Here is a 14,943-nt window from a genome sequence, read left to right as displayed (position 1 = left end):
AAACCTAAAATCCAGTTTTCGAGGCTTCTTCAGAAAATAGTTTCAGCATATCTGTTGGTTCTACAGTTATGTCTCTTTGAATGTTTATTTAGTTTATTGTCAGTTCCTATTTATTTTAATTTTGTAAAAGGTCCAGGGGGAGGGATTCTAAGCTCCAGTAACCCGTAACCCCCTCGCTACGCCCCTGTGTAATTCATTTAAAACGTTTTGTTATATACTATTTTGCTACTTGCTTTACGTCGCACCGACACAGATAGGTCTTGTGGCGACGATGGGACAGGGAAGGGCTAGAAGTGGGAAGGAAGTGGCCGTGGCCTTAATTAAGGTACAGCCCCAGCATTTGCCTGGTGTGAAAATGGGAAACCACGGAAAACCATTTTCAGGGCTGCCGACAGTGGGGTGTTATATACTATTAACATGGCGTATAGAAGGATAAGTGTGCACTCTTCACCAGTTGCCGTGGACCGCCGCACAGATGATACTGGCAACACTACCGCCGCGTCGTGCAGTAAACAGAGGCATTTACGATAGTACTATTGCTCCTATCTACATAATCAACTGATACATGCAACTCACATTTAAAGACTGTTTCTGGACACTATGGAGTATTTTCTAGACGATTTAGCTGTCTTGGAAGCAGCCGGCTCCCTTCGTATCTCTTTATTGCGGAAGAAAATTCGACGCTTCAAGTTGTGAAACACAAGTATAAGTAGCAAAAACAACACATGAAAATGAAATGTCGTATGGCTTTTAGTGCCGGGATATCCCAGGACGGGTTCGGCTCGCCAAGTGCAGGTCTTTCTACTTGACACCCGTAGGCGACCTGCGCGTCGTGATGAGGATGAAATGAGGATGAAGACAACACATACACCCAGCCCCCGTGTCATTGGAATTAACCAATTAAGGTTAAAATCCCCGACCCGGCCGGGAATCGAACCCGGGACCCTCTGAACCGAAGGCCAGTACGCTAACCGTTCAGCCAACGAGTCGGACAACAACGCATGATCTTCACTTTAATAACATCTGAACTATAAGAAATAAATTGGCAAGAGGGTCAACCTTTTCAATGCAATATACTGTATCAAATAAGTGATATTACATCAGTCTTGGAACTTGTTTCAACCACTAGTGGCCACCTTCAGCCAAATGAAAAATAAATAAACAGATTACGTGATAACTAAAACATGTGTATAACAAACAAAGACAATGTTGCGCGAATAATTATAACATTAAATTACATGATATGTGTTTAAGTTTACTTAGGCCCTCAGGCAAAGAAGTAAATCTCTAATGTCTGATGTAGAACAAGCACCGACTTGCTCGAGCAAGCAGGCAGGCCATGTAACAAAGCAGTGGCCCACTTATCATGATAAGATGATCATAACCATAGATTTTGTTATTATATGTAATTTAATGTTATTCCTGCAACATTGTCTTTGTCTATTATACATATGTTTTAGTTATCACATAATCTGTTTAATTTTTATTTGGCTGAAGATGGCCACTATGTGGCTGAAACTAGTCCCAAGACTGATGTAATATCACTTACTTGATACAGTATATTGTATTGTACTTCAGTACGGAAGAAACATGAAATTTATAGCTTATAACATCTAAACTATTCAAACACTCAAAAAAATATATCATCCCACAAAGTCTTAGCACACAGTAACTTTTCCACAACAACCTTTTCCACTCACAGCGGTTCATTATAAACACCTTCCGGTGCATAGGGCCTACGTAACATGAAGTGTCGTTCTGTGTGGACCCGTGATCTTTAATTAGTGTTATCGAAGCAGGTACCGATACATTATCAGTCGGTTTGCCGTGGAAGAAAGGTAGGCATAATTTACACTGCGTCACTTCTGAAATATTTCGCACTATGTATCCAGGGTAAACGATACACTAAGCATTCTTTGCCAAAACTCGACTCACTTAAGTCAGGTAAACTGTTTTCCCGGTCCGGTATTTCAATTTAGTCTTCCTTCTAGGATGGTATTATTTATAACTCGTATTCTCTTCATTACGAATAGAAGTTAATGTGGACAACATAAATTATCATCATCATCATCTGAGGGCTCATATATTCTTTTCTGCTCACAGTGGAATTACTGGGCTCTTCACTTTTCGTGATGATCATATTCTTAGTTTTACATTCCACTAAATACTTTTATGTTTTTTTTAGAGACTTCGAAGTACCGGAATTTTGTCCAACAAGAGCTCCTTAACGTGCCAGTAAATCTACCAACACGAGTTTGGCATATTAGCACCTTCACGTACCACTGGACTGGGCTGGGATCGACCCCGTCAACTTGAGCTCAGTAGGCCATAACTGTATCTCATTCCTACCGGGCGAGTTGGCCGTGCGCGTAGAGGCGCGCGGCTGAGAGCTTGCATCCGGGAGATAGTGGGTTCGAATCCCACTGTCGGCAGCCCTGAAGATGGTTTTCCTTGGTTTCCCATTTTCACACCAGGCAAATGCTGGGTGTGCACCTTAATTAAGGCCACGGCCGCTTCCTTCCAACTCCTAGGCTTCTCCTATCCCATCGTCGCCATACGACCTATCTGTGTCGGTGCGACCTAAAGCCCCTAGCAAAAAAAAAAAAATCTCATTGCTTTCTTATTTTTCACTTGACATATCTTTACCCGGTCTAGGAAGCTAAGAATAACGGCCGAGATGATTCGTCGTGCTGACCACGCCGCCTCGTAATCTGCAGGCCTTCGGGCTGAGCAGCGGTCGCTTGGTAAGCCATGGCCCTTCGGGGCTGTTGTGCCATGGGGTTTGGTTTTAACATTTGTTGAACATAGTATCGAGTATAATTTTCTGCTTTTTGCTGAGAGATACGAATTGTTTTGATTGTGTAAAACTGCTTTGAGTTTATATCTGAAATGTTTTTAAGCAAATGTAGTTTAGCTTTAGCAAAACTTAGTTTATTCTGTATTCTAATGAAATTACCTTTCTGATTCTTCAATCTCCTGTTTAACAAGGCAATTATTTTCAAGACATTTGCGGTATCAGGACTGTCTTCAACTACTAAGCATACGGGCTTATCACTGACATTTATGTTCTGATCAGGGCTTTTAATAACGACATCTGTTCGCGTGGATGACCTCTTCATGGGAGAGTTGCGTTTCTTAACTGTTGTAGAGAGATACTTGAGCAGATTAGGAAATATATGGGGGAATGCTTCTGGTTTTAATTTCCACTGCTGTCTTCAAGCACAATAGCGAAATAAACTAATGTTTATAATACATAACCCAACTCGCACTCTTCACTAATGAATGCACCAGTAATGCTAACTGCCTAAACCTCTTAACACTGATAATGGAGAGCAATACAATTTCCAATAACTTAACACAAATGTAACACACACTAATGACAATAATGACAAGTCTCATCTGCTGCCGGCAAACAGGGATTGTGCTGCCGCTATTGGAAGGACCACCATTCTCTTCAGTCCGTTTACGGGTGAAAAGAGAAGAGCGCACACCACTTTTCTTTCTGTACACTATGCTATTAAGGTGGGTATCCTCGAATTCTGTACAAACAGGAGTCATGAAAAGGTTTGGAACCGGGCGAGTTGGCCGTGCGCGTAGAGGCGCGCGGCTGTGAGCTTGCATCCGGGAGATAGGGGGTTCGAATCCCACTGTCGGCAGCCCTGAAGATGGTTTTCCGTGGTTTCCCATTTTCACACCAGGCAAATGCTGGGGCTGTACCTTAATTAAGGCCACGGCCGCTTCCTTCCAAATCCTAGGCCATTCCTATCCCATCGTTGCCACAAGACCTATCTGTGTCGGTGCGACGTAAAGCCCCTAGCAAAAAAAAAAAAAAGGTTTGAAATATTTGTGTTTTAATTGCATTTTGGTTCATATTTCTGGGTTTCATATGACATTTTGTTGTGTGTTGACAGTGAATGGACACTTCCTGACACAAAAAAAGTGATTGGCTGAAATACTGGGCTGAGTGTCTTGGACGAACACTGACCTTCTGAGCCCAATTTCGATCTCGGCTCATTCTGGTGGTATTTGAGTGTGCTCAAATATGCCAATCTTGTGTTGGTAGATAGATTTATTTGCACATACGAGAATTTTGTGGGGCAAAAGTTTAGCACCTAGACGTCTCCAAAAACTGCGAAAGTAATTGGTGGGAGATAAAACCATTATTATTATTATTATTATTATTATTATTATTATTATTATTATTATTATTATTATTCGTGATAGGCTGACAATTTTTAAGTCCCTGAATACAATATTACGTAAAAGAAGGAACACATTTAACATAAAGATTAGTTGGCTAGGTAACACATGGAAGAACTGTCAGTGTTCCCCCTATACAAACACTGGATGCTTGCAGATGTTGTAGGCTACGGTTTCCCACACTATGTTTGCAGACACTGAATCCATTTTCTTGCCGTGTTGTATATGGTGGAAGGTGTTGCTCACAAGGTTGACACTGCATGCACTAATGACTATCAATACTGCTGAGGCTGAATCTGTTTTCATCACCGAACAAAATGCTTCTCCATTTCTTCTTTAAGGAGCTCCTTTATTGACATCACTTGAGGTGGGTGTTTGGTGATGAAGTGAGAGTAGAAGTGTGCCTAGCAGTAAGTTACCTGTGATCATAGCCTAACTTCAAGCAAAATGTCGTGGAAGGTCCTAGCTAACGTCTTGTAATCTGCTGTTCATTACGGTGGCTTGTATGGTTTTGATGTGCATCTGTATGTTGCTGCTGCTAGGAATAAGGCGTGTGGGCAAATGGATCTTCCTCTGATGTGTCGCGTCACCATTGGACACACGTATTACAAAATTCTGTGATATAACCATCTGACCTCACATGGAAGCGGTTTGTGATCTTGTTCAAACTGAATGTGTGCATCGGTGCTTTCTAGTGATGAGACATTCGATTCATTTTAACTGAATCGATTCATTTGATTCCGTTCACGTTACTGAATCGATACAGTGATCCGATTCACGGCACATTAGAGTCACCGCTCCTACTGCATCTGTGCAGTATGTACTGGCAAGACAGCAGCCACAGCATTCAGTGCTCGCTGCTCCCATCTGGTCTTCATACTATGTACTCCTTTCTTAAAAAAAAAAAAAAAAATGCTAGTCACTCTAATACATCGAAGGTTTCCGGCGACGCAGGATGGGAAAGGTCTGGGATTAGGAAGGTAGCAGCTATGGCCTTAATTAAGGTTCAGTCCCAGCATTTCCTGGTGTGAAAATGGGGAAACTACGGAAAACCATCTTAACAGCTGCCGCCGGTGGGATTCGAACCCACCATCCCCCGAATGCAAGCGCATAGCTACGCGATACTAACAGCACGTCCAACTCGCTCAGTCAGTTTTGAAAATATGTATTTTTCTATCAGCAGATAATTTTTTTTAAATCGTCATATTTTGTATAGGCTACCCGAGATGTACAGTAGCCCACTGGTTTTCTGATTCAACATACTGTTGGTTAACTTATTGCGCCAGTCGGCTCACTTACTGTCCGCAATGATTGAAGTCTTGTGCAACGATGTGACATACGAACGGAGAGAATACTGAGCTGTTTTTCCCAATATAAAACAGGTACCGTACTTTTGAGTGGTCATGAGCATGACTCATAGTCATAGGGCAGGCTAGAGTCGAGTTTAATTAATTGCCAAATGTCAATTAAGTTATAATACTAAGATTCATTAAACTAATAAATAGTATAACGTAATAACCTACTTACTAGCTACTTTAGAATTATGTTTTGACCACCTTTTTAACACTACAAATAAATCCATCTCTTATTTAAACCTCCCTGAAAGAAGAGAACAGTGAATGCACGTGGGTATTATTTTCAAATGAGCTGAGCTCGAGTGTCCATTATAGCATACGATTCTTTCAGTGTACAATGGCTCTGTATGTATTGCTTCAGAGGAAGTTCGGCTCCCCGCCAATGTCCAGAGTACCGATAATGAACCGTGTCTGTGTTGTGTCTCACTGATCCGTGACTGCGTACGATTCTTTCGGTGTGCGATGGCTCACTGTATGTCTCGCTGCAGCGGAAGCTCGGCTCCCCGTCAACGCCCAGTGAGTGCGCCACTGAGCACTGTCCGCTGGGTGTAAGCTGAATCGTGTGCCGTGAGCTCGCCGTTCCTGTGAATCAGTTCACTTGGACACTTGAATGAATCGATACACTGCTTCGAATCATGCATTCAGTAGCCAACACTAGTGCTTTCTTTAAGGTATTCTTTTTTTCTTATGCCACGTAATTGAAGTCTTAACAGTTGCATTGGCATGATATGAATTACCACTCTTTTCTGTCATTACTCAATATAGTTGTATCACATCACATGCAGTAGTTTGATGTATTTAAGCCTTGCCATTTCTATAGATAAATCGTGATGTGGCTGATATTAATTTGTATTTAAATGTATAAATAATGATCTTGCATTCTACCTGACAGCCAATCCATTGGACTGTTTGTTATAAAAAAATATTCTTTACGTTTAAGGTTACAGTTTTCATATACCTTAGTTATAAAGCCTTTGATAGTGAGGCATTTATGAACTTGGGGCTGATAATTTTGTTTTGATCTGTAGGGGAATCACCGGTACTGTGACCCTTCACGCATTTCTAATTTCTGGGTTCTTGTTGAAAAAGTTATGCCTCGGCTGGTGTCATGCGGAGATGCAAAAGATTCCACTCGAGGGACGTGAAAGTTCGAGTTGGGTCATAGAATCGCACTGTTGGCTTTATTTTGATCTGATTGACGTATGAAGATGTTTGTTAATTACTATTATCTTAACCTAAACTATAATGATATACCTTACTCTATTAAATGAGAAATCCGAAAATATTTCTTTTCGTGGAAGGATGTTCCGTTTAATAACCAACATATTCGATATAACAACAACAATATTAATACAAGAAAAATAACACAAATGGACGCTAGTAGTGACTGAACATTAAATTGATCAAAAGAAAACAATTCTAATCTCTGACTCTTGTTAATGTTCCATTTTACATCATGTTCTTATCATAACAGGTTGGTCGCAACATCAATAATAATCTTTAAAATTCGCAAGAAAGATCGAAAGGAAAACCAACCTCGCATTGCTGAAGGCTTAATTTTACAAATAAGTCCATCATTCGTCACATCTATCTTCTAACTGATGGTTAAAATTATAAAATCTTGTCTGTTTGGCACACCTATTCACTGATTTCAAAATACATGTCTTAATATCCCGTTATCATTTTGAATCGTTCTTTAATTAATCGAAAACCTAGCTAAACAACTTGAACGCACAATAACCTGTGCATATTACTATCGTTCAGTTAAAAAATGATCAAAGAAACACAGGACAACATTATAATCCTTCAAAAACATTAACGTTGGGCAATAAAAATGAAAATCTCCTCCGAGCTCCATCGGCATCTGCACCATAAATATCTGAAAATACAATCATCACCTACTACAATGATTCAAGATCTACGATGACTCTGCTGCCCTGGTGTCCTCCGTGAAAGAAACCTGCAAAAGCTACTTCAGCTCTAAGCGTCAATTCAATGATCTGTAAGAAGAAATTTAACTAGCAAGAAAATCAGTCTACACAGTGAAGGTGTCCGACTCGTTGGCTGAACGGTCAGCGTACTGGCCTTCGGTTCAGAGGGTCCCGGGTCGGGGATTTTAACCTTAATTGGTTAATTCCAGTGGCACGGGGGCTGGGTGTATGTGTTGTCTTCATCATCATTTCATCCTCATCACGACGCGCAGGTCGCCTACCGGAGTCAAATAGAAAGACCTGCACCTGGCGAGCCGAACCCGTCCTGGGATATCCCGGCACTAAAAGCCATACGACATTTCATTTTTCATCAGTGAAGGTCACTCATTTATGACATGGCTCTCATCTGCATAGTGTCATTAACTAGTGAAGATCTTATATCATCCTCCAATATTGTGCGCAATTACCAATACTGTATCTTTAATTAAGGTATCTTTGATGATCAACCTACAAGTGTCTTCAATACGCCTCGAAACATCATCGCAAATACAGCCTTTATGCCTAAGTAATCACCATTCATTACTGCAAATCAAATTCATGTGCATGGTGAAATCAATCTTCACTACAGCAAATATCATCGGGACTTCTAACACCGCATTATTCCATTAAATGCTTAATCCCAGTGAAACATTCTTCGACGATCTATACAATATTAATCACTCACATTATTCGACAACCCTATCTCAATAAACCTCTTATCATTTTATACACATGTCATACTCAACGAATTCTCATTTCATTTCAAACATACTCAGGCACTTTATACTACGAAGACTATTCATCTTAATACAATTATCAACACAATATCATCGCGATAATATCATTATTACACTTGCGAATACTACGTCTAATGTAAAATATCGTAGATGACTCTAAATTACGCACATATATCATTTCACGATTCCTTCATACATAAATCTGAACCATAAATTAAAACACAGGGGTATTCATAATGTCACTATCTTAACATATGCGTTATCCATGCCTAAATTTTACCAGCATGACACTTACCAGCAATCGCCTAGATTCTCATAACACAGAGTATTGTATGTCATAATTTTCAGGATTATTCACGTCAAAACTTACAACATTCCTACCCTTCGTAAGGTGATGACTGACGACTAAACGGGTGCATTCAAGTTGTATAACTGGGCATGTCACATTTTTGACATCATAAAATATACTACTCTACTTAAGCGACTACATAGCAGGATAATAAGACATTTATTTTGAGTACTTATCGGTCGTTGACTTCAGGAAGAAGACACCTCTCATACTCCGGTTTTAATATTTTATCCGTTGTATCCATCCCAACACTCCTCATATCTTTCAAGACCGCCTCATAATTTAGTTAGCCACGCTGGGATTTATGAACATTTTATAAACATCTTCATTGGTACTCGATATCATGATACCTGAAACTTGTAACATGCTATTGGTATAATGCTACACACATGAATATCATTTACAATAATATTACACAACGCTTGCCTTAATATTTTAGAGAGAACCAGATACATATCTTGCCTCTTTACAAAGAATTATTCTTATTACAAATGATACAGTAATATCGTAATAAAATTCAGCTTTTCGTCTGATTTCCTTCTGAATCGTGTGCAACCCTTTTAATACTTTAGAATCCTTCAACAAACTGTAATCTCTTTTTTAGAAACAAAATCTAATACTAAACTTCAATAATAAAAGCCGGTTTGCTTTATAAAGACTTTTCCATGTTCCATAGCTTTCCATATGTTTTTGACGTTAAACACCTGACTTCTTTGATACAGAGTACTCCTATACAATCATTAACATCGGAAAAGGAATTCATTTAACAATCCGTCACATGATATTTTGGTTTACCAATCCACTATTTCACCACAAGTCTCGATTTTCGAATTACATCGGACTAGATAGGCAAGGTATTGCCACCATATATAGATTGGACTTGAGCCCATCTGATCCAACTCATTCCATAGCCTCCGATACATATTTCTGTCATTGCTGTTTCTCGCCATTTACGTCTGCTTGAAGTAACTGCGGTGTTCATTTAATTCTGTATTTCGTGCTACGACATACCGTCATCAACCGTAATTTAATGAGATACCACGGGGTTGTGAGCTTATTATTTTGCCGATACCTTCAATCCTTTGTCGGATATTTATGTAGTTGAGCGAGTTATTTGAATTTCTGACATACTTGGACGTGTAATAACTGGACGTACGATTTCATTAACTTTTATCTTATCATAAACTTACAATGTCTTCACCGACTCTAATCCAACATTCATTGGAAGGTTCAACCAATCAACCAACCAATCAACCAATCAATCAATCAATCAATCAATCAATCAATCAATCAATCAATCAATCAATCAATCAATCAATCAATCAATCAATCAATCAATCAATCAATCACTACTGATCTGCATTTAGGGCAGTCGCCCAGGTGGCAGATTACCTATCTGTTGTTTTCCTAGCCTTTTCTTAAATGATCGCAAAGAAATTGGAAAATTATTGAACATTTCCCTTGGTAAGTTATTCCAATCCCTAACTCCCCTTCCTATAAATTAATATTTGCCCCAATTTGACCTCTTGAATTCCAACTTTATCAATATATTGAGATCTTTCCTACTTTTAAAGACACCACTAACTTATTCGTCTACTGATGTCCTCCCACGCCATCTCTCCACTGACAGCTCGGAACATACCACTTAATCGAGCAGCTCGTCTCCTTTCTCCCAAATCTTTCCAGCTCAAACTTTGCAACATTTTTGTAACGCTACTCTTTTGTCAGAAATCGAGCTGCTTTTCCTTGGATTTTTTCCATTTCTTGAATCAAGTAATCCTGGTGAGGCTCCCATACACTAGAACCATACTCTAGTTGGGGTCTTACCAGAGACTTATATGCCCTCTCCTTTACATCCTTACTACAACCTCTAAATACCCTCATAACTATGTGCAGAGATCTGTACCCTTTATTAACAATCATATTTATGTGATTACCCCAATGAAGGTCTTTTCTTATATTAACACCTAGGTACTTACAATGATCCCCAAAAGGAACTTTCACCACCATCTACACAATAATTAAAACTGAGAGGACTTTTCCTATTTGTGAAACTCACAACCTGACTTTTAACCCCATTTATCATCATACCATTGCCCACCGTTCATCTCACAACACTATCGAGGTCACCCTGCAGCCACTCACAATCTTGTAACTTATTTATTACTCTGTACAGCATAACATCATCTGCAAACAGCCTTATCTCTGATTCCACTTTTTTACACATATCATTGATATATATAAGAAAACATAAAGGTCCAATAATACTGCCTTGAGAAATTCCCCTCTTAATTATTACAGGGTCAGATAAAGCTTCGCCTACTCTAATTCTCTGAGTTCTATTTTCTAGAAATATAGTCACCCATTCAGTCACTCTTTTGTCAAGTCCAATTGCACTCATTTTTGCCAGTAGTCTTCCATGATCTATCCTATCATATCCTTAGATAGGTCAATCGCAATACTGTCCATTTGGCCTCCTGAATTCAGGATATCTGCTATATCTTGCTGAAATCCTACAAGCTGAGCTTCAGTCGAATAACCTTTCCTCAACCCAAACTGCCTTCTGTCAAACCAGTTATTAATTTTGCAAACATGTCTAATATAATCAGAAAGAATGCTTTCCCAAAGCTAACATACAATGCGTGTAAAACTGACTGGCCTGTAATTTTCAGCTTTATGTCTATCACCCTTTCCTTTATACACAGGGGCTACTATAGCAACTCTCCATTCATTTGGTATAGCTCCTTCAACCAAACAATAATCAAAAAAGTATTTCAGATATGGTACCATATCCCAACCCATTGCCTTTAGTATATCTCCAGAAATCTTAAAAATTCCAGCTGATTTTCTAGTTTTCAACTTTTGTATCTTACTGTAAATGTCATTATCATAGATAAATTTTAATACTTCTTTAGTATTACTCACGTCCCCTATCTGAACATTATCCTACCATTTTCTACTGTCCAATAAATTCAATTCTTTTTTTTGTTATAGGTCAGGGAGATGGAAGGAGCAGTTCATCGCGAGATCCGGAGAGAGGGGATCCTCTTACCAGACTCAACAGCACAACTTCTGGAGCCAGCCCTCCGAATGAAGAACTGCATAGAGCTCCAAGCAAGTTGTCAGTGCTGGGAATTGGTGCTGGAAAGGTAGGTGCTCTAGCAGTTAATGTGAATTACTTATACAGGGAGAGGCAAGCCAGGGAATTCACAGGCTAGATCAGTTCCCTTGTGACAGACAGTGTACCCAGCCTTACCAAGGAGAGTGGTACCAAGTAATATATTTAACTAACAATGGTACTAAAGGTTTTGCCTTACCAGTACATCACAGCAGCTGTTGAAACTGTTCACCATTCATATCCAACACACGTTGCAGCAGTAAAAAAAGTTCTGAAAAACTTGCTACAGTTAACCTTGGCTTACATTGAGTATTACAACTTGTGATATCTTGTAAAGAGCCTGAAGAATGCAATGATTGTCCAGTACACTTTCTTTTTGAGGACATCCCGAAGATAAGCAGGCAGTTAAGTCGGCCAGAGCTTGTTTCATACATAATTTTTTCTTAAATGCATCCTGCTTCTCCCTACTCCATAAACAACCATACCATGATACTAATTGATGGCCATGGAGCCTCTGGATAGCGTCTGTAAATTTATGTAAACATTTTTCATATGCCTTTTTCTCTAGAAGATATCTCAATGAGAAATATTCGTTAATGGTTTGTACATCACATATTTGCTGTAACATGCCGCATATGTTCAGACACAAGACACCAGCTGGCAGCAGATAGAAAGTTTCTCTTGTTATCTTTCAGGGAAACTCCTATACCTGGTGGTCATATGGAATATCCTGCATTATGCGAATTCCAAAGTATGTTAGGCTTGTGCCTCACCCTTGTAAAGGCGGGATTCCACTGAGGCAACATTTGGGCGACATGGATTATGCAACAGTGAAGCATGCTGCAGTCGACTTTCAATTGAAGAAACACTGCACGACATGTAGCGTGCGGCTATGTGGCATGAGACATGTTGCCACCTGTCGAACACTCTCTGGTGCCGCATGCCTCAAAAATATGCTTGTCGAACAGTGTCGCCCGGGATCCAACAGTGTGTAGATCGGTGCTACAATTTCCATGCGAAAAGATGAAGTGGGCTATTGAAAACACTGCGAATTTAATTGGGGATTATCACAATGCTCCGGAATTGCAGAATGTAACATTGAGTGATTATAAAAACAGTAGGAAAGAAAGCATACATTAAAACGGCCCCCAGAAAAATATGACTGCAGTGTCCACAAACTGAAGAAAATTTTAAAAATGCGTTCAGCTTTCCACCGAGAGCATAAAAAATTCAGAAAATGAAAACTGGTGTTGCTTCTCCATTGAGAGGAAATCTGTGGTTCGTGTATAATCTACTTACCTTTCTTCTTGACATCGATGCTCCAAATGTCAGGTGACAACGAGGAACGTGAGGTGAATTGATTTTATGCTACTGTTTTCCTCTAATAAATGAAATAAGTTAACTGCTTATGAACTTTTGTAAATAAAATTGTGATTTATTCAATGCCCACTGGGCTGAGTGGCTCAGACGGTTGAGGCGCTGGTCTCCTGACCCCAACTTCGCAGGTTCGATCCTGGCTCAGTCCGGTGGTATTTGAAGGTGCTCAAATATGTCAGCCTCGTGTCGGTGGCACTTAAAGGAATTCCTGTGGGCCTAAATTGCGGCACCTCGGCGTCTTCGAAAACCGTAAAAGTAGATAGTGGGACGTAAAGCCATTATTATTATTATTATTATTATTATTATTCCGTTCCTGGTTTTATCCTTATTAGTACTGGCACTAGTTTGCACTAGACATAAATAAATTAGAGATAACTATTAAAATATAATTTAATGACATTATAGTACTAACTACAACAACAATAATAATAAACTTGGCAGGTTCGATTCTAACTCAGTCCGGTTGTATTTGAAGGTGTTCTAGTAGACCTACGTCAGCCTCGTGTCGGTAAATTTACTGGCACGTAAAATAACGCCTGCTGCACTAAATTCCGGCACCTCGGCGACTAAGAAAGCCGTAAAAGTAGTTAGTGGGACTTGAAGCCAATAACATTATTCTATAATAATAATAATAATAATAATAATAATAATAATAATAATAATAATAATAATAATAATAATAATAACAAACAAACCAAACCAAACCCCATGGCACTACAGCCCTTGAAGGGCCTTGGCCTACCAAGCGACCGCTGCTCAGCCCGAAGGCCTGCAGATTACGAGGTGTCGTGTGGTCAGCACGACGAATCCTCTAGGCCGTTATTCTTGGCTTTCTAGACCAGATAATAACAAACAATGAACAATAATAATAGGAATAATAAATTCTACATATAAGTATATTATGGCATTTCCATGCCTATGGATTTCTCGTAAATACGTCGTTTAATAGCATAACAAAAATGGTTCTCTTTTCTACACTGTTAACACACAACAATTAATCTACTTTTTATTCGGATATTCTTCGCCGCTACTCTAATTACGCAGTCTTCCAACACTGTTTCATCATAGTCTTTTTCTTCCTCACTATGTCCACTTATCGCCGGCCCCGTGGTGTAGGGGTAGCGTGTCTGTCTCTTACCCGGAGGCCTCGGGCTCGATTCCCGGCCAGGTCACGGATTTTTACTTGGGCCTGAGGGCTGGTTCGAGGTCCACTCAGCCTACGTGATTAGAATCGAGGAGCTATCTGACGGTGAGATAGCGGCCCCGGTTTAGAAATCCAAGAATAACGACCGAGAGGATTCGTCGTGCTGACCACACGACACCTCGTAGTCTGTAGGCCTTCGGGCTGAGCAGCGGTCGCTTGGTAGGCTAAGGATCTTCAAGAGCTGTAGTGCCATGGTTTTTTGTCTACTTATTGTCATAGTTGCCACGAGTTATCTTTCATTCTCCTAGTATAACTGTATTAGAAATGTGAACTATAAGGGAGTAAAATAATCAGTATAGGGTTAGGATATTCTGTTGAAAACGAATACATTTTAATTTTTAAAAATATCATTAAATTCCAGTGAACAAGAAGTTTCTAAATCTTCCCGTACCTCTAGGCCTACAGATTCTGTCATGGTACACGACCTTTATCTGACAAAGTACTCGAAAAAATCATCACTAATGGCTTTCGCCTCTTGAAAATTCCGACGTGGTTTGTTTCCCAAGCCTTATCAGCTTGGATCACTCCGCGCCATGCACATTTCCGGGATGATTCGTGAGATGATAGGTTGAGAAATTCGAAACAAGGAAGTATAGCTGTCACCAGCCGGTCAAAGTCGAGTGAGGAACTGTT

The 14,943-nt window shown here is 39.7% G+C and overlaps 1 protein-coding gene across 7 annotated transcripts in view; it reads left to right on the top strand.

The window, feature by feature from the left end:
• The window catches only part of LOC136857783 (E3 ubiquitin-protein ligase RNF19B), a 649,393-nt gene that overhangs the window by 424,537 nt on the left and 209,913 nt on the right, over positions 1-14,943 (top strand). For all 7 annotated transcript variants that reach the window (XM_067136692.2, XM_067136693.2, XM_068225306.1 and 4 more), the window contains one exon: positions 11,606-11,760. In XM_067136692.2, coding sequence (XP_066992793.2) covers positions 11,606-11,760 — 155 coding nt within the window. The remainder of the gene's footprint in view (positions 1-11,605; positions 11,761-14,943) is intronic.

The sequence above is a fragment of the Anabrus simplex genome, chromosome 1, assembly GCF_040414725.1.
Source record: "Anabrus simplex isolate iqAnaSimp1 chromosome 1, ASM4041472v1, whole genome shotgun sequence".
Classification (NCBI taxonomy): domain Eukaryota; kingdom Metazoa; phylum Arthropoda; class Insecta; order Orthoptera; family Tettigoniidae; genus Anabrus; species Anabrus simplex.
The sequence above is the reverse complement of the archived record's forward strand: the minus strand, read 5'-3'. Positions and strand labels throughout refer to the sequence as shown.